This window comes from Capricornis sumatraensis, chromosome 13 (assembly GCF_032405125.1).
Source record: "Capricornis sumatraensis isolate serow.1 chromosome 13, serow.2, whole genome shotgun sequence".
NCBI lineage: Eukaryota > Metazoa > Chordata > Mammalia > Artiodactyla > Bovidae > Capricornis > Capricornis sumatraensis.
Window position 1 is genome coordinate 17,620,114 of NC_091081.1, and position 20,532 is coordinate 17,640,645.

At 36.3% G+C, this 20,532-nt stretch overlaps 1 protein-coding gene across 2 annotated transcripts in view; it reads left to right on the forward strand.

Annotated features, from left to right (window-relative positions):
* Window positions 1–20,532, forward strand: part of TBC1D32 (TBC1 domain family member 32) — a 189,602-nt gene that overhangs the window by 47,718 nt on the left and 121,352 nt on the right. For both annotated transcript variants that reach the window (XM_068985227.1, XM_068985228.1), the window contains exons 14-17: window positions 796–938; window positions 5,848–5,975; window positions 9,873–10,074; window positions 12,989–13,071. In XM_068985227.1, the coding sequence (XP_068841328.1) occupies window positions 796–938; window positions 5,848–5,975; window positions 9,873–10,074; window positions 12,989–13,071 (556 nt within the window). The remainder of the gene's footprint in view (window positions 1–795; window positions 939–5,847; window positions 5,976–9,872; window positions 10,075–12,988; window positions 13,072–20,532) is intronic.

A 20,532-nucleotide genomic window follows, 5' to 3' on the forward strand; every position in this document is an offset into this window, starting at 1 on the left:
ACATTACTAACTTTTGGTTCCTTAATTTCTTCATGTAAAATGCTATTTTGTTTAGTATATTAGGAGGCAAATATCTGCAAATGTTAATTTATGAAACTAAAAATACCACATTAATTTTGGGACTGTTCTCTATATTATATTTATTTATATCTGTGTCTTCCTGAATATATATATTTTTAAAAGTCTTGAAAAATTTATATATATATATAAATATATATTTATAAATATATATAAAGATAAATATGTATATTTATCTTTATATATATATATATGAACCAATTATATTTCATTGGTTTTATGCTAATACAAGAAATATGCTAGTTTCCATTACAGTTTCTCCTCTGCTTTCTTTTTGGCTGTGTTTTATCTTTTTTAATGATTCTAGTTTTCTCCCAGGCTTGCCACCTGAATATACTTTCTTCTTTTTTTAAGAAAAAGAAGAAAAGTGAATGCAATAAGAAAGGTGTTTGCCAGGAGGGGAGTAGTTGTGAATTTGCTTCAAGCCACATCCTCACTATCAAGCAGAGCTTTAATGTCAAACAGCAAATGATCTAATGATGTCTTTTGGTGTTTATAATGTCATTTAGTTTCATTAACTTGAAGATACATTAAGCAAATATTCTCAAGTTTCAGGTCATAATTTGGTAATAAATCATCCTCCGAGCATTGAATTGTATGATTTTTAAACTCTTTAATTAACCTTGATGAGCTTTTTGAAACAGCAATAGCTAACACAGAACAAAAGATGTAAGTAATGTCTTATTAAATTTTCAAAAAATACTTCTTCTTCATCAGAGGATTATTCTCCTGCAAGTATGGCAACTGAAGTTCTGTGTATACTCTGTGATCAGAAAGAATGTGCAATTGAATGCTTATATAACAACACTGTGATTGAGGCTCTTCTTCAGCCTGTTCATAACTTAATGAAAGGAACTAAGGTTGGTATTAAAGAGTCTCTTAATTGGGTATTAGTGAATATTCAATGGGACTTCTAAATTTCATCATTTGAAGTATTATACTATTTTCCATATAAATGTATTTTAAATCTTACTTCATACAGTTAGTTGATTTTAGTTAAGACTGTGTCAGTGAAAAGTCCGTATAACATCTTAATCTTTTTTTCTGGTCAGGCAAGGACTGAAGTTTTCTATTAAGATATTTGTTTTATAAATCTTTTAAGTCTTATGAGTACTTTGTTGTTTGTTTTAATGACAACTGTATAGCCTTTGGAAATATTTTCCTGGAGTCAGCTTTTTTTAAATATGAAGAACATATAAGCATCCCAGTTCTGAACATATGTATGTCTCTGCAGTTTGTGCAGTATATTACGTAACATTATATACTGTATCCATCACACCCGAGGCTGAAAGAAACTGCTTAGTGTCAGACATTTAATAGGTGGAAGAGTTGATACCATTACCACTAGTGCAGTCTGTGTAATATATCTCTCCACTCCTGTGACTAAATTTCTGGGAAATTACTGAAAGCCTTAGCAATGGACTAAAGGTTTTTAATTTTCCTTGTCTGTGTTTTGTAGTGTTTTTATTGATTTCTTCTCCCTTTACCCACCTCTCAGTGGGAAGGGCAGCTGTTCACCCACTCACATATTCATCATTTATTGCTCATTCAGAAAGCATTAAACATTTATGTGACTGTGGTACAAAGTATGGAATTCTGGGAAAGTAAGTGGTTACAATGAAAACATTTTGATCTTAGTCAGCCTCAGGAAAACAGGATGACCAGAGAAGAAATAAGTAGATCATAATATACAACTCAATATTATAGAATGCCATAACATAAATTTCGAAATGTAAACCATATACCAGAGTTAAGAAACGTACTCCTGGATCTTGAACCATAGCTATTGCTTCTTCAGTTCAGTTCAGTTTAGTCGCTCAGTCATGTGCGACTGTTTGCGACCCCATGAATCGCAGCACGCCAGGCCTCCCTGTCCATCACCAACTCCCGGAGTTCACTCAAACTCATGTCCGTCGAGTCGGTGATGCCATCCAGCCATCTCATCCTCTGTCGTCCCCTTCTCTTCCTGTCCCCAATCCCTCCCAGCATCCGGGTCTTTTCCAGTGAGTCAACTCTTCGCATGAGGTGGCCAAAGTATTGGAGTTTCAGCTTTAGCATCAGTCCTTCCAATGAACATCCAGGACTGATCTCCTTTAAGATGGACTGGTTGGACCTCCTTGCAGTCCAAGGCCCTCTCAGGAGTCTTCTCCAACACCATAGTTCAAAAGCATCAATTCTTCGGTCCTCAGCTTTCTTCGCAGTCCAACTTTCACATCCATACATGACTACTGGAAAAACCATAGCCTTGACTAAACGGACCTTTGTTGGCAAAGTAATGTCTCTGCTTTTGAATATGCTGTCTAGTTTGGTTATAACTTTCCTTCCAAGGAGTAAGCGTCTTTTAATTTCATGGCTGCAGTCACCATCTGCAGTGATTTTGGAGCCCCCCAAAATAAAGTCTGCCACTGTTTCCATTGTTTCCCCATCTATTTCCCATATTGCTTCTTAGCTTTCATCTGTCTATCTTTAACTTTCTGTTTTATTGACATCTTTCTTTTACCTGTAAATGTGTTGGGATGGGGGAAACTCTTGATTACCCAGTGCACAGTTTTAACTACCACCTTGTATCTGATCTTTTTAACAATAAGCTTTTAATTATGGCAGGTTACCATTCTTGTCTTGGCTCCTTCTCTTTCCATTGTTTCTCACCTCATTGTATTATAATCTTGCCTTCATCATATCACTGATGGAGCTTTGATTGCAGTTGCCTGTACAATTTTAAAACATGTAACTTTTCAGATTTGATCATTAACACAGTAGATCACTTCTGAAATATGTTTCCTTAGCTTTCCTTTCCTTTTTCTTTTGAAAACAGCATTTTCAAAACAGTATTTTTTTTCCTGCTCTTGCTCTGTTCTGTAAATGGGAACTCCTTCATTCTCTACATTCAATTTGTATTTAAGACCTATAGATTCTCCCCCGCCCCCCCGCATATGTCTAAAATCCAGGTATTTCTCTTAATCCCCACTGTTTTTGCTTTTGTTTGTGTGTGCGCATGCATGCTCAGTCAATTCCGACTCTTTTGTGAACCCAGGGACTGTTGCCCACTGGCCAGACTCCTGTCCATAGGATTTTCCCAGCGAGATTACGGGAATGGGTTGCCTTTTCCTCCTCTGTGGGATTTTCCTAACCCAGAGATCAAACGTGCATCTCCAGAATCTCCTGTATTGCAGGCAGATTCTTTTACTGCTGAGCCACGAGTGTAGTTATTACTTTTGTTTAAGCCCTGATAATTTCTTGCTTGGAATATACACATTTTTTCTTGTTCAGTTTTTCCACTTTCCAGTCTATTCCTATTTTGCCACTAAGGCTACTTGTTGCTTGCTGGATCAACTTCAGACTTTTCAACTAGATATTTATATTGAGTTTTCCATTTTCTTATATTGTACCTGTTTCTTTCCTGTATATTCCAGTTATAAGAGATCATTTGCAATTTCTAAGTCAGGTTATAGTATTTCCCTATCTTCAAACACTTTTTCCTTGTCCTGGAAAGTCTCTAACTTGGTCTGTTTGTTCTTCAGACCATAGTTTATTGTATCTTGAAATTTTCTCTCAATTCTCCCTGACAGATTTAGATGTTTGTCTATATTCTCACATTATGTACTTCTGTAATTATACCTAAGTTGCAATGATTCTTGAGAGTAAAAAACAACTGTCTGGCACATAATAGACATTCATTATCTCACGTAAGACATTGAACACTACCCATGGAACCCCTGCTGCATCACTGGCTCTGTGCTGGGTAGCTGAACTATAGAAGTGACTAAGACATGGTCATTGCTTTTTAAGGAACCTGCTCTAATAGGAAAGACAGAATATTAAACAAATAAAATATTGAAAATGAGGAAAAAGAAAATTTTAAAATGTGTGTATGAATGAAGGAAAGTAGAGAAGTTCTTTTAAGAAAGATATTTAGTGTGAAAGTAACAAATTAAACATTAGATCATCTAGTTAAGAATTCTTCAGGTGAATATACCTGACCCCTCATTAGTTGAACTAACCCACTGAATTTATTAGAATGTATTGGTTGCAGTGTGTTTTTCGTTCACTCACTAAGTCACGCCTGACTCTTTGCAGCTCCATGGCTACAGCATGCCAGGCTCCTCTGTCCTCTGCTCTGTCCCAGAGTTTACTCAAATTCGTATCCACTGAGTCAGTGATGCCATCCAACCATCTCATTCTCTGTCACCCCTTTCTTCTTTTGCCTTCAGTTTTTTCCCAGCATCAGTGTCTTTTCCAGTGAGTAGGCTCTTCACAATCAGGTGGCCAAAGTGTTGGAGCTTCAGCTTCAGATCAGTCCTTCAAATGAATATTCAGGGTTGATTTCCTTTAGGATTAACTGGTTTGATCTCCTTTACTGTCCAAGGGACTCTCAAGAGTCTTCTCTAGAACTACAGTTCAAATGCATCAATTCTGTGGAACTCAGCCTGTGATCCAACTCTCTCATCTATATATGACTACTGGAAAATCATAGCTTTGACTATATGGACCTTTGTTGGCAAAGTGATGTCTCTGCTTATTAATACACTGTCTAGGTTTGTCATAGCTTTCCTTTGAAGGAGCAAGCGTCTTTTAATTTCATAGCTGCAGTCACTGTATAGATATTCAAAATTATCATAGAGAATAGGTGCATTGCATCCATGTAGGTACAGGTCATAAGTAGGTCCCAGAAAGAACAGAAACTTTAGTAGACTTAGACTTCTAGATAGTCTCTAGCATTGACACCACTCTCTAGTTTTTAGTATTTCCTATGTACTAATTTGCTATATACTTGTAAAACTAGTTTTACTACTTTTGACAGTAAAGAATGGGGAAATATGATCGGTTCCACTTATGTTTTCTCATTAGTTGACATCATTAGCTATTGGCCAACTCATGAATTGATAGTCCTTAGTCACACCTATGGAGAAGGCAATGGCAACCCACTCCAGCAACTCTTGCCTGGAGAATCTCATGGACGGAGGAGCCTGGTAGGCTGCAGTCCATGGGGTCGCTAAGAGTCAGGCACAACTGAGTGACTTCACTTTCATTTTTCACTTTCATGCATTGGAGAAGGAAGTGGCAACCCACTCCAGTATTCTTGCCTGGAAAATCCCAGGGACGGGGGAGCCTGGTGGGCTGCCGTCTGTGGGGTCCCACAGAGTTGGACATGACTGAAGCGACTTAGTAGCAGTAGCAGCAGCAGTCACACCTATAACTCATGACCCAATCAGTTATAGGAAAAGGTGGTGTCCCTTAGAAAAGATAGTAATATGTTAAATAGCATGTACGATGAAATTAGATCCAATATAGCCCAGTGAGTGAGAAGTAAAGGGCAAAGAAGAAGAGCTACTGCATTTGTCATCTAGAATTATACGCATATAAAATTGCAATAGCAGCAGTTGTTTCAGCTGTCTTAATAAACAGTAATAGCTTTGGGTAAAAAGTATGTATGTTTTTGCCTTATCAACTGTGCTGCTGCTGCTAAGTCACTTCAGTCGTATCGACTCTGTGTGACCCCATAGACTGCAGCCCACCAGGCTCCCCCGTCCCTGGGATTCTCCAGGCAAGAACTCTGGAGTGGGTTGCCATTTCCTTCTCCATCAACTGTGCTAGTACGAGAATATAATCTAATGATGCATTTAGTTCAGACATATTTCACAGCCTAACAATCATTACTTTCTTTTTTGTTATGATAATATAACTTTATTAGATTACAGTACCATCCTTGAATGTTAGTCTGTGATATGTTAGCATGTCATAAAATTATATGATATCTTTAACATACAGGCTGCTCCAAACTGCTGTGAAACAGCTTTAATTCATATAGCTCATATTTTGGCAAGAATTGCATCTGTGGAAGAAGGACTTACCCTACTACTTTATGGAGAAAATATGAACTCTTCTGAAGAAAAAAGGTATGTTTCTGTTTTGAATAATTTGCAGAATTTTTTAGTGTGTTTTCTCAAATATGATTTAAAGTTTCCAAAAATCTTGTCATATATTAATGAAAATTGGGATAGCTATTCTAGATAGTTATCTAGTTAGGTTTCTTGATCAACTACTAACATATTAGACCATCAGAAATTTGAAGGAATAACCAGGATTATGAATTCTACAGGCAGAGTAGGTCTTGATGTCTGTAACTTCAAAAGAAAAATAGAATGGTTCACTCTACATAGGATCTTTTTTGCTCCCTTGGACTATACTCTTGGAACTTCTAAAGCCACAAATGACTGACTTTAAGTTAGACCATACAAAGGAAAGCTAACTACTTCCCCATCTTCCTTCTCTAACCCTTATTCAGTTCTATCACCTGGGTCAGCCAGTGATAACAGTATGTTTATGCTTCTAGACTTTCTCTGTACCTGTAATGATGCATCAAATATATATGTTCATAGTCATACAATTCTTTTTTTTCAAAAATGGTATATACATTACTTGTGGGTTTTTTGTGTGTAACCATAACCTCTTCCTACCTAGCTGAATATAGAATGAAACATTTTTAATAGCTCTACAATACATTTTTGTATGATCTTACCATAATTTATTCAAATTTCTCTACATTATTGGATATTAGGTAGTGTCTATGAGTTTGCCTCCACAGATAACACCACAATGAGTGTCCTTTTACTCTATTGATGTGGTAGATTGCATTAATTGATTTTTTTAAATATTGAACCACCTTGCATACCTAGAATATTTCTTTTTATACATTGTTAGATTTGATTTACTAATATTTAAGGATTTTTGTCTGCGTTTATGAGAGAGACCAGTCTGTGGTTTTCATGATTCTTGTCTGGCCTTACTGTAACACTAGTCTCATAATTTAGGAAATATTCTACTTCTAGCTTTTGAAAGAGATTTGGCATAATTTCTTGAATGTTTGATAGAGTTCACCAGTGTACCTATTTGGGCAAAGTGTTTTCTATTTAGGAAGTTTATTATTTATTCTATTTCGTTAATAGGTAGGTTTATTCAGATTGTTTGTGTTTTGGCAGGTTGTGTCTTTCAAGGAACCAGTCCACTTATCTAAGTTTTCTAATGTGTGGGCATAGACTTTTTATTGATATGTTTGTTTTTTTACAGTATTCCTTTATTACCTGTTTAAAATCAATGGAATTAGTAGAGATAGCCACTCATATTATTAATTTGTGTCTTTTTTCCTCTCTAACCTCATTAGAGTCTTTTCACTTTTACTGATCTTTCAAAAGACTAGTTTCCACTCCCCACTCATTTCCTGTTTTAATTTCATTGATTTCTGTTCTAATTTTTATTTTCTGCTTTGTTTTGGATTTAATTTCACTTTCTATGGTGAAAGTTTATAGATTATTGAATTTTAGATCATCTTTCTATTATATGCATTCAGTGCTGTAAACTTCCCCCTCTAAACACTGCTTTTGCTGCATCCAACAAATGAGTTGTGTTTTCATTTTCATTAGTTCAGTACTCTTGCCTGGAAAATCCCATGGAATGGGGAGCCTGGTAGGCTGCAGTCCATGGGATTGCGAACAGTCGGACACGACTGAGCGACTTCACTTTCACTTTTCACTTTCATGCACTGGAGAAGGAAATGGCAACCCACTCCAGTGTTCTTGCCTGGAGAATCCCTGGGATGGGGGAGCCTGGTGGGCTGCCGTCTATGGGGTCACACAGAGTAGGACACGACTGAAGTGACTTAGCAGCAGCAGCAGCAGTTCAGGATAGTTTTAGACTTCTCTGGATACTTCTTTGACCTATGAGTTATTTATGGTTCTGAGAGCATATTTTGTATGATTGATATTTTTAATTTGTTAAAATGTGTTTTATGGCCCAGAATGTGATCTCTCAGTGAATGTTCTATATGAGCTTGAGCAAAATGTATATTCTGCTGCTGGAAGTATTCTGTAGGTACCAATTATATGCTGTAGGTAGTTTGTGGTGTTCAGTTCAGCTATGTACTCATGCTGGATCTATCAATTACTGACAGAAAAGTGCTGAAATTTCAAACTGCATCAGTGAACTCATCTTTTTCTCCTTGCAATTCTGTCCATTTTTCCTTCATGCACTTTGACACTGTCAGGTACACATTAAGGATTGTTACATCTTTTTGCAAAATTGACCCCCTTTATTACATAATATGCCTTTTGGGTAATTTTCCTTGCTGTGATGTCTGAAATTAATATAGCTAGTATAGCTTTCTCATGATCATCAGCATGATGTCTTTATCTGTTTACTTTTAATCTGTCTTTATCATTACATTTAATAGGCTTCTATAGATACCACATAACTGGATCTTGTTTTTTTATCTACTCTGATAGTCTTTCTTTTAATTGATCCTTGTCATTTAGAGTATGATATGATTGGATTAATGTTTACCATATTTGTTACTGTTTTCTATTTTGCCTCTGATCTTCCTTTTTTTGTGTGTTCCAAACTTTTCCTGCCATCTGTTGTTATTTTTTTCCATCATGTGTTTTAATATGTTTACATCTGGGAACATATTGTCTTGCTGACAATACTCACATAGGATCAAAGTCTTTGGGTGAGATTGGTGGGGTGGTGGTAACCATTTAACCCTCACAGTGACTAAGGAAGAGGCCTCTATGGTTATCTGTTATATAGATGGAAACACTGAGGTTGGATTTCTGTAACTTCGATTCAGTATTAATAGAAGTGTAATTCTTGCTTCTAATTGTTTTATTTTTGATTATTCAATTTTTCTGGATCCTAAATTACTCATTTTTTCCTACATTCCTAAACTTTGTTACTTATCATACCCTTTTTTTTTTCTCCTTGTCCTTGATGGCTACAAGAGCCTTCAGAAAATTTTGTTTACTATTGTATTTTAATATTTCAGAAGGGAGTAGATATAAATGTAATGTGTTCAATCTGACATATTTAACCTGGAAGCCTTTTTCCAGCCATATATCTGGAAAGCCTTTTTCTTATCCATATATCCATATATAATATGGAAATATTCTTATCCATTATCCATATATAATAATTCTTTTAAAATTAGGAAGACTAACTCTTTGCCATGAGTTCTAAGGTTCTTTTTATTGTTCATCACTTCCTTATTTTTTTTCTTTTATATAGACATCATTTAATTGTATGTAGTTAATTTTCTCCCATTATTATCATTATGATTTCTAGGTTTCTTTTTTTTAGGTGTCTCCCTCCCATTGAAATTAAACAGAAAAGACATAAAATGTTAGAATTTCTTCTAAATCCTTATTGTGCGGTGGTTTAGAGTTTCTAGTTTTATTAGGGAAAGATTAGAAACATCCCAGATATTCAATCACAAGAGACTAATAGATTGAATTATATTTATACAAAGGAGTGCTTAGCAGTAGTGAAAAGGGGATGAGAAATTTTTTTTATGTACGGCTGTAGAGTTGTCATAGGATATATAAAGCAAAAAAACAAAACAGAAAGTTTATAGAATGTTACCCTTTGTATAGTAGAAGGGAATATGAATAAATAAAATTATATTTGTCTTATTTTCAAAAGGAAATGATAAAAGAGTAGTAATAGCTTTAAAGGAAAGAAAAGCAATAGTTTAGAGGAAAGGAAAAAAATATTTGGGTTAAGAGGCATAGATAAAAGATATCTGGGATTATTCCTTGATTGTACCTAGATTTGACTTTAGAATCATGAGTATGTTTTATATACTAAATCTTAAAGTTAAAAAGTAGAATTAAAAAAAAAGTAAAACAAATGGAAATAAGTGAGCTTTACTACCAAACAGACAAGTTAGTGACATACCTGTGCAGAGAAAGCAATTCAATCAAATTAGGTCACTTGAAGTACATTGTTTTGGTATCATCTTTTAGTCCTACAGGTGCTCATCTAATTGCCCAGTTTTCGAAAAAACTTCTTGATGAAGATATTTCTATTTTTTCTGGATCAGAAATGTTTCCTGTGGTTAAAGGAGCTTTTACTTCTGTGTGTCGTCAAATATATGGTACATGTGAAGGCTTACAGGTGTTAATTCCTTATAGTTTGCATGAATCTATAGCAAAGGCTTGGAAGAAGGTAAGTATTTTCAATCTTTTTTCTTCCCTGAAAATCTTTATTTCAGATATGTTCAGTGTTATAATATTATACTACAGTTAAAATATTTTACTGGACTTCTTTAGCATCACAGTATTCCAAAGGACATAATGATTTCTAACTTGTCAAAAGATGACTTCAGTACATCCTGTCCCTATAGGATAGAGCTCTACAACTTAACTGGGTGCTGCAGTCTTTTCTTCTGGTTATTGTTGTTGTTGTTCAGTTGCTCAGTTGTGTCTGACTCTTTGAGACCCCATAGACTATAGCATGCCAGGCTTCCCTGTCCTTCACCATCTCCTGGAGTTTGTTCAAGTAATGTCCATTGAGTTGGTGATATCATCCAACCATCTCATCCTCTGTCATCGCCTTCTCTTCCTGCCTTCAGTCTTTCCCAGCATCAGTGTCTTTTCTAATGATTCATCTCTTCTCATTAGAAGTATCAAGTGGCCAAAGTATTGGAGCTTCAGCTTCAGCATCTGTCCTTCCAATGAATATTCAGGATTGATTTCCTTTCAGGTTGGCTGGTTTGATCTCCTTGCTGTCCAAAGGACTTTCAAGAGTCTTCTCCAACACCATAGCTCAACAGCATCAATTCTTTGGCACTCAACTTTCTTTATGGTCCAATCTCACATCCGTTCTTGCCTACTGGAAAAACCATAACTTTGACTAGATGGACCTTTGTTGGTAAAGTAATGTCTCTGCTTTTTAATATGCTGTCTAGGTTTGTCATAGCTTTTCTTCCAAGGAATAAGCGTCTTTTATTTCATAGCTGCAGTCACCATCTACATCTGATTTTGGAGCCCCCCAAAATAAAAGTCTGTCACTGTTTCCATTGTTTCCCATCTGTTTGTTATGAAGTGATGGGATTGAATGCCATGATCTTCGTTTTTTGAATGTTGAGCTTTAAGCCAGCTGTTTTCACTCTCCTCTTTCACTTTCATCAAGAGGCTTTTTTGTTCCTCTTCACTTTCTTCCATAAGAGTAGTGTCATCTGCATATTTGACGTTATTGATATTTCTCCCAGCAGTCTTCATTCCAGCTTGTGCTTCATCCAGCCTGGCATTTCTCATGATGTATTTTGCATAGAAGTTAAATAAGCAGGGTGACAGGATACAGCCTTAACCTTTCCAAATTTGGAAACAGTCCATTGTTCCATGTCCAGTTCTAACTGTTGCTTCTTGACCTGTATACAGGTTTTGCAGGAGGCAGATAAGGTGGTCGGGTATTCCCATCTCTCGAAGAATTTTCCACAGTTTGCCGTGATCCACACAGTCAAAGGCTTTAGTGTAGTCAGTGAAGCAGAAGTAGATGTTATTCTGGAACTCTCATGCTTTTTCTTTGATCCAACAGACATTGCCAATTTGATCTCTGGTTCCTCTGCCTTTTCTAAATCCAGCTTGAACATCTGGAAGTTCATGGTTCACATATTGTTGAAACCTCGCGTGGAGAATTTTGAGCATTACTTGCTAGAGTATGAGACGAGTGCACTGTGCAGTAGTTTGAGCATTCATTGGCATTGCCTTTCTTTGGGATTGAAATGAAAACTGACCTTTTCCAGTCCTGTGGCCACTGCTGAGTTTTCCAAATTTGCTGGCATATTGAGTGCAGCACTTCACAGCATCATCTTTTAAGATTTGAAATAGCTCAGCTGAAATTCCATTACCCCCAGTAGCTTTGTTCGTAGTGATGCTTCCTAAGGCCCACTTGACTTTGGACACCAGGATGTCTGGCTCTAGATGAGTGCTCACATCACTGTGGTTATGTGGGTCATGAAGATCTTTTTTATATAGTTCTTCTGTGTATTCTTGCAACCTCTTAATATCTTCTGCTTCTCTCATGTCCATACCATTTCTGACCTTTATTGTGCCCATCTTTGCATGAAATGTTCCCTTGGTATCTCTACTTTTCTTGAAGAGATCTCTAGTCTTTCCCATTCTATTTTTCCCTCTATTTCTTTGAGCTGATCACTTGGGAAGGCTTTCTTATTTCTCCTTGCTCCTCTTTGTAACTCTGCATTCAGATGGATAAATCTTTGCTTTTCTCCTTTGCCTTTCACTCTTCTTTTCTCAGCTGTTTGTAAGGCCTCTTCAGACAACCATTTGCCTTTTTTTTTTTTGCACTTCTTTTTCTTGGATATGGTTTCGACCACTGCCTCCTGTACTGTGTTAACGAACCTTATTCCATAGTTCTTCAGGCACTCTGTCAGATCTAATCCCTTAAGTCTGTTTGGCAATTCTATGGTATAATCATAAGGGATTTAATTTAGGTCATACCTGAATGGTCTAGTGGTTTTCCCTACTTTCTTCAATTTAAGTCTGGGTTTGGCAATAAGGAGTTCGTGATCTAAGCCACAGTAAGCTCCTGGTCTTGTTTTTGCTGACTGTATAGAGCTTTTCCATCTTCAGCTGCAAAGGATATAATTAATCAGTCTAATTTCGGTATTGACTCTGGTAACGTTCATGTGTAGAGTCCTCTCTTGTGTGGTTGGAAGCATTGTTTGCTATGACTAGTGCATTATCTTGGTAAAACTCTGTTAGCCTTTGCCTTGCTTTCATTTCTTCAGGTAAAAGGGACTTAAAATAGACTGTCTCTATATAGATTTACTCTTTGGAAGTTATTTCTGAGCAATTTTTACAGATAGCTGGGTTTTTATATGGACGCTGGAGATCATAATGGAGCAATATTCAAATATAGTATATATCAGTATCTTCCCCCTACATTATCTGTGTGCCTTATTTATGAATTAACTTTGCATGATATTTAAGAATCAAATAATTTAAGATTTGCAAGTAATTTAATCTTTAATTACAGTAAGAGTCAAATATAAAGATGTAGCATGACAGCTTATGAGTAATGCTATAAGTAAGAAAAATGTATATTTCTTATATTTTAGACAAGTCTGCTATCAGAAAGAATTCCTACTCCAGTAGAGGGTTCTGATTCTATTTCTTTGGTTAGCCAGGAATCCCAGAACATGTAAGTATGATTGACTTAAGCGCATCTGTTTTTCATATTTGCTGAAATAGTTTTAAAATGAGAAATGTATAGATACTGTGGCAAAAAAAAAACAACAAAGAAAAGTGCATCTAGGGGAAACTTTAGAGATCATATATACTTGTATTTTTTATAAGAAAAAAATAACAATATTTATTATATTTCAACCTGTATTTACATTTGGAGTTAGGAAATGTGACATGTTATAGTGCTTTCAGAAAACTTGGAAAATTACCAAATACTAAAATTGGAAATTCAGTAGAACTTTTCAAATGGCCAGTGAAGTCTGTTTACATTTAAAATATAACTTCAAAATGTGTGGGAGTACCGTTTAATTAGATTTCGGCATTGGAGAATTCTTTACATCCTTATTTATACTAATTTGTAAAAATTTTTATTTGTTTGTTTTTGGCGGTGCTGGGTCTTTGCTGCCCTGCACAAAGACTAGTTGCCGTGACCAGGAGCTACTCTCTAGTTGCAGTGCATAGGCTTCCCTTTCTGGTGACTTCTCTTGTTGTGGAGCCCTGGCTCTAGGGCACAGGGGCTCAGTGATTGTGGCCCATGTCCTTAGTTGCCCCGCTGCATGTGGCATCTTGCCAGAGCAAGGATAGAACCCTTGCATTGGCAGGCGGATTCTCAACCACTGGACCACCAGGGAAGTCTCTATACTAATTTTTTAATTTAGATGCTTTCATATTTTTTCCCACAGTTATCAATAGGATATGGAATCAGATTAATGGGAACCATATAAACATATATATTTTTTAAAATTAAGGTCATATATTTATGGAGTCTCTTTTTAATAGAATATTGGCATAATCTGAAAAGATAATTAGAGTTTTAAGTGGTAGTCTAGAGAAATTGAAAAAAAAAAATGTGTCTTTAGATAGGCATTGTTTAACTAAAAAAAAGCCAGTCAATCAAACAAAATCTTTTTCATTTCCTTAATGGAGTAATGCTTAACAAATAGTTAATTTTCTAAATGTCAGCTATAATTTTTTTTGATATAGTTGTGAAACTTAAATTAACTACAACTTTTTCCTTACATGAAGGGGTGAGTAAAAATGTTGCTGCAATTAATTTTTCAGGTAATTTTTATGTCTGTTTTCTTTGATTTATGATTTATTGTCTTCATTCATGCATTCATTTTCTACTCATGTATTTAGGTATTTATTGGACTGAATGCTTTGCTGAGTTCTGTGGATGCCTACATACCTTAGAGAACTTATTATATAGTATAAAATACAAATAAGTAAATATAATATGGCAATATAGTATGCTAAATTTATGACACAAATCATAGAGGGTTCATACAGGCTAACTTGGGGAAATCTTTCCAGAAGAAGTTATAATTAAAGTAAGTTAAAGTTAATACATGGATATTAATTGTCTAGAAAGGGTAGAACATTATTTCCGGTGGAAGACATAGTGTGGTCAGTGGGCTGTAAGTGAGAGGCAGCATGAAAGTGTTGTGAGTCACTCAGTCTTGTCTGACTCTTTGTGGTCCATAGACTGTAGCCCACCATGCTTCTCTGTGCATGGAGTTTTCCAGGCAAGGATACTGGAGTGGGTAGCCATTCCTTACTCCAGGGGATTTTCCTGACCCTAGGAACAAACCAGGTCTCTTGCATGGCAGACAGATTCTTTACAATCTGAGCCACCATAATCCATGCATTTAGCAGAAGATATTAAGAAAAAGTGGCAAAAATACACAGAAGAACTATACAAAAAAAGATCTTCCTGACCCAGATAACCACAGTAGTGTGATCACTCACCTAGAGCCAGACATTCTGGAATGTGAAATCAAGTGGGTCTTAGGAAGCATCACTCCAAACAAAGCTAGTGGAGGTAATGGAATTCCAGATGAGATATTTCAAATCTTAAAAGATGATACTGTGAAAGTGCAGCGCTCAATATGCCCGCAAATTTGGAAAACTCAGCAGTGGCCACAGGACTGGAAAAGGTCAGTTTTCATTCCAATCCCAAAGATGGGCAATGCCAGAGAATGTTCAGAATATTGCACAATTGCACTCATCTCACACAACAGCAAAGTAATGCTCAAAATTCTACAAGCCTGGAGAATGTACATGAATAGTACATGAACTGAGAACTTCCACGTGTTCAAGCTGGATTTAGAAAAGGCAGAGGAAGCAGAGATCAAATTGCCAACATCGTTGGAACATTGAAAAAAAGCAAGAGAGTTCCAGAAAAAACATCTACTTCTGCTTTATTGACTACTCCAAAGACTTTGGCTGTGTGGATCACAGCAAACTGAAAACTTCTTCAAGAGGTGGAAATACTAGACCACCTTACGTGCATCCTAAGAAACCTGTATGCAGGTCAAGAAGCAACAGTTAGAACTGGACATGGAACAACAAATTTTTCCAAATTGGGAAAGGAATACATCAAGGCTGTATATTGTCACTCTGCCTTATTTACTTTATATGCAGAGTACATCATGCGAACTTCCAAGCTGGATGAATCACAAGCTGGAATGAAGATTGCTGGGAGAAATATCAATAACCTCAGATATGCAGATGACACCACCCTTTTGGCAGAAAGTGAAGAGGAACTGGAAGGCCTCTTGATGAAAGTGAAAGAGGAGAGTGAAAAAGCTGAGTTAAAACTCAGCATTCAAAAAATGAAGATCATGGCATCCAGTCCCATCACTACATGGCAAATAGATGGAGAAACAATGGAAACAGTGACAGACTTTATTTTCTTGGGCTCCAAAATCAGTGCAGATGGTGACTGCAACCATGAAATTAAAAGATGCTTGCTCCATGGGAGAAGAGCCATGACTAACCTAGTCAGCATCTTAAAAAGCAGAGACATTACTTTGCCAACAAAGGTCTGACTAGTGAAAGCTATAGTTTTTCCAGTAGTCATGTATGGATGTAAGAGTTTGACTATAAAGGAAGCTGAGCGCCAGAGAATCGATGCTTTTTAACTGTGGTGTTGGAGAAGACTGAGAGTCCCTTGGACTGCAAGATCTAATCAGCCAATCCTGAAGGAAATCAATCCTGAATACTCATCGGAAGGACTGATTCTGAAGCTGAAACTCTTAAACTTCAGCCACCTGATCTGGAGAATGGACTCACTGGAAAAGACCCTGATGCTGAGAAAGATTGAAGGTGGGAGGAGAAGGTGATGACGGAAGATGAGATGGTTGGATGGAATCACCGACTCAAGGGACGTGAGTTTGAGTAAACTCCAGGAGTTAGTGATGGACAGGGAGGCCTGGAGTGCTGCAGACCATGGGGTTGCAAAGAGTTGAACATGACTCTAAGTGACTGAACTGAACTGAACATTTCTGTCCTAATCAACTGTCAGACTTCCCTCACCCTCAGAAGCAGAGCTTTCAAAGATCAACCATAACTGCATAGTAGAACAGAGCAGACTGTGTGCTTCCTACAGGTCCCTGGGTTGCAAAGAAGTGCTGGATTTGGGGAGAGGCATCACCTAGCCTAGCCTTCTTAGTCCTCCTACAAGTCTCCTGAGTCCCTTCAAGGGGGAAAGTGAGTGATTAGGTGAAGAGCGGCAAGCAGTATTAAACTGGGGAATGTGCTCCATGTGTAAACTTGATGCTAGAGGAAAAGGAGTTTCCTTCAACATCTGATATTACTCTTAGAAACAAAGGTTTAATGGTTTTTGATATAATAGAACTGTTTTCATTTTTGTCATCAAAATACCTCATGGAGTTGAGTATCTTTTGTATTTTTGGAACATTGGTATGTGTGGGCATTATTTTTCCTTTGTAGTTTGGTAACACTTGAGTGTAGAACCATTTTGGTCAGTTAACTAGACTAGCCTTTCTCTGCCATGTAGCAGGTGCTTGATAGCTTGGTTGAATGGGTAAAAGAATGAATAACACCTCTCCTGCCACCAGGCACTGGTTTCTAAATAATGACATGGACCGTAACATTTACTCAGTCTTACTGAAGAAGGTAAAATGAAGAGTTGCTAAAATCTATATTTTTGAGCCTGTGACAGACTAATGTGAGATAATTTGATCTTATTTCCTCAGAGCTTATGTTGGAGATTTCCTCTCCATCCTTTCATTTATTGGTGCTTACAATTCTATACGGAAGGTAGAAGGTACTGTGTAATCATCATAGGTGATATCCCTAAATCTGGACATTGAAATGCAACCCCAAGTAAGATTTCTCAAGGCTAGTTTGATATCAGTGATTGCAATGATTACAGACTGTATGGGACTTACCTAGTGGCTCAGATGGTAAAGAATCTGCCTGCAGTACAGAGTCACAGGTTCGATCCCTGGGTTGGGAAGATCCCCTGGAGAAGGGAATGGCAACCCACTCCAGTATTCTTGCCTGGAAAATCCCATGAACAGAGAAGCCTGGCAGGCTACGGTCCATGGGGTCTCGAAGTATTGGACACGGCTGAGGGAGTAACACTTTCACTTTTCACCTTCACAGACTGCTTAGGGGCCATCCTTAGGGTGACTGTAGAGAAGAACATAATCAGAAAAACCAAAGATGCCCACCCTGCCCCGACCAGTTACACGGGGCCTTTGGTAAATCTCGACAGGGAAGTAACAGGTATCTTTGGTCTGCAAAAACAGCCTATGAATAAACACCTAAAACTTAAGTCCATGAGAGTGTCTAACCCTTTATTAATATCTGACCACTCAAAAACTGGAGTTCGCATAAGCTAACAAAGCAGTGAGACTGTTACCTGTTGTCCTGAGGAAGGGTTCTCCAAAGACAGGAGGCAAATTCTATAGCTTAGATTTTCCGTTTTGAAACATTGAGTGTTTTCATTGTAATTTGAAGGAAGAGTTAAATGCTAAGTTAATAGAAACAGTAAACTAAAATATATTAACTCTTTCTCAGGATTGTGTGATACAACCTGCAAGTTTTTGCCGGTGTTTTACGTTTTGGAGAGTCAGAGTAGACTCTTTAAAAACATAATTTCTTTAATGGCTAATGGTTCATTCAAGATTTTTTATTTCTGAATGAATAATTTTTAACTATATTTTTTTAAAAAAACATATTTTTAAATCTGAATATTTGCTGTATTGGTGTTAATTTGTTTGAAGTATTTTTGTGATGTTAGACAATTCTTTAGCTGTAATTATTTCTCATTTTTTTATTCTTAGTATTTTTTGCAGCCATTGCTTCCCCTGACCAATTTATTTGCATTAGTTTATGCAAAGACCAGGTTTTGATTTTGCTGATGTTCTCTTTCCTTCTCTATCTTCTCTCCTTTCACTTTAGTAGGATAGGAGAGCAAGTGAAAAGACAATTGAGAATGGAAATCAATAGAAGAAATCTACATCAGACATTCTAACTTTAATACATTTTCATATGTAACACTTCCATTATTAAGCTCTTAAAAATATTGTTATCTTGATTTTGCCCTTTAAATCTATGAAATATTTGGAATGTATTTAACTTTCAAAATATAGTTTTTTCTTTAACTACTGTATTATACTGTTGACTTCTAATTCATTTCTGTTCTTTTCAGAAAACATTGTAGATATATATACTTTTGGGTGGGTTGAGATTTTGTGTTGTAGTACAGGATCAGTTAAAAATCTGTCTTTACTTGAAAATACTATTTTATGTTCTTCATTGGAAGTAGATAGAGATATTCCAAGTTTTTTAATATCACCACCAATATTTTGTCTGCTTATGTATAATCATTCACTTTGAAAGTTGATTTGTCCATTTTTCCCTGTAATTCTGGGGTTTTGTTTTACATACTTGCATTTTATGCTCTTCAGTTCAGTTCAGTCGCTCAGTCGTGTCCGACTCTTTGCGACCCCATGAATCGCAGCATGCCAGGCCTCCCTGTCCATCACCAACTCCCGGAGTCCACTCAGACTCACGTCCATTGAGTCAGTGATGCCATCCAGCCATCTCATCCTCTGTTGTCCCTTTCTCCTCCTACCCCCAATCCCTTAGGAACATGAAAATTCACTGTTTCTTGGGAACTTTTACGGTAGTATCTCATTACTTCTTTCCATTAAGTTTTATATTATATGATACTAGTATTGTATATATACTTTGCTTTAGTTAGTATTTGCAGAGTACATTAGTTAAGGATATATCTATTTTCAGATAGCTCAGTAAGGCTTTTTTCTTTTCATAAAGCAAAAAAATCTCATGAAATATTATCAGGCATTGACTTATTGATGCAGTTTGAGATCCAGCCTCCTTTTCTTAGGAGAAAACATCACTAATGTTTTCTTTTTGCGCTCAAGGTTGCACAATGGCTAACCTCTAGAGCTCACAGCTTTCAAAGAAGAAAAAGGTTGTAGAGACAAATGGCTTCTTTTCATCCTTTACTCTTATCTAGGAAAGAAATCTCTTCTCATTAACATTTTTGTGAACATCTTGTTGGATGTGCCCTATGGCCATTTCTTGCTGTATGGGAGTTGATGAAAAAGGAGCTTAGATGGAGATTGGGTCAGCCTATTAAAGTATTTTTTTTTCATCTCTTTATTTTCTGTCACTCAGAGTAGTAAATTTTGAATTTTTTATCCAATCTGACAATTCTGATTTTTTATTAGATGAGTTTTAAGTTTTTTACATTTTTGCAATGCTGATGTTTGGGTCTTATTTTTCTTTTTGTATTTTCTATTTCTATTCTGTTTTCTTTACTTTCTCCTTTACTTCCTTATGTTAGATCAGTACATTTTATCCTATTTTCCCCTTTCTTTTGACTTTATAAATCACTGTTATGTTTCTTTAAGTGGTTGTTCCTAATTTCTCAATATACATTTAACCATATATTTTTCTAAGAAAGTATAAAGTAATTGGGTATTTATATCATGTTTTGAAAAGCAGTATGGAGTTTAACATACCTTGACCAGTTACTGCTCCTTTAAATACTCTATAGTTCTGTCTTGTTATAGTTATCTAGAATTTTGGTTTAATATTTTTAATCACCTAGTTTATGTCTTCACACAGAAATTAAATTTGTATCTATTATTTTACACCATTTGTTGAAGCTTGTAGACCATTCTTTCTGATAGGCTCCTTTTTTTCCCTTACTGAAAGATGTTTTTAAGTTTCTAACTATAGGTCTTAAGGTAATAGAACTAAACTGTTTAATTGTTCTTAAGGCTTTGAGGAAAGCAAACTGATCTTTCTGTGTCTGAAAATAGCTATTCTCCTTCCAGCCCACACAAACCACCCCCACCTCCTGTTCAGAGCTTTTGAGGTCTCACATTTTCTCTCCTCTAAATGGTAGTTTATCTGGGCATAAAAGTTTGGATAGACCATCCTTTCTTGGTACTATTTGAGGTTTTACTCCAGTGTCTTCTGGAGTAAGTAGTAACTGATAAATCTGTTAGTCTAGCCACTTGTATAGGTTATATCTTTTCTCTCATAGCTTTTAATTTTTTTCTTTGGATATTTGCTACTTCTGTGTGATTTAAGTTTATCCTGCTTGATACTTTAAAACTTTTTTTTT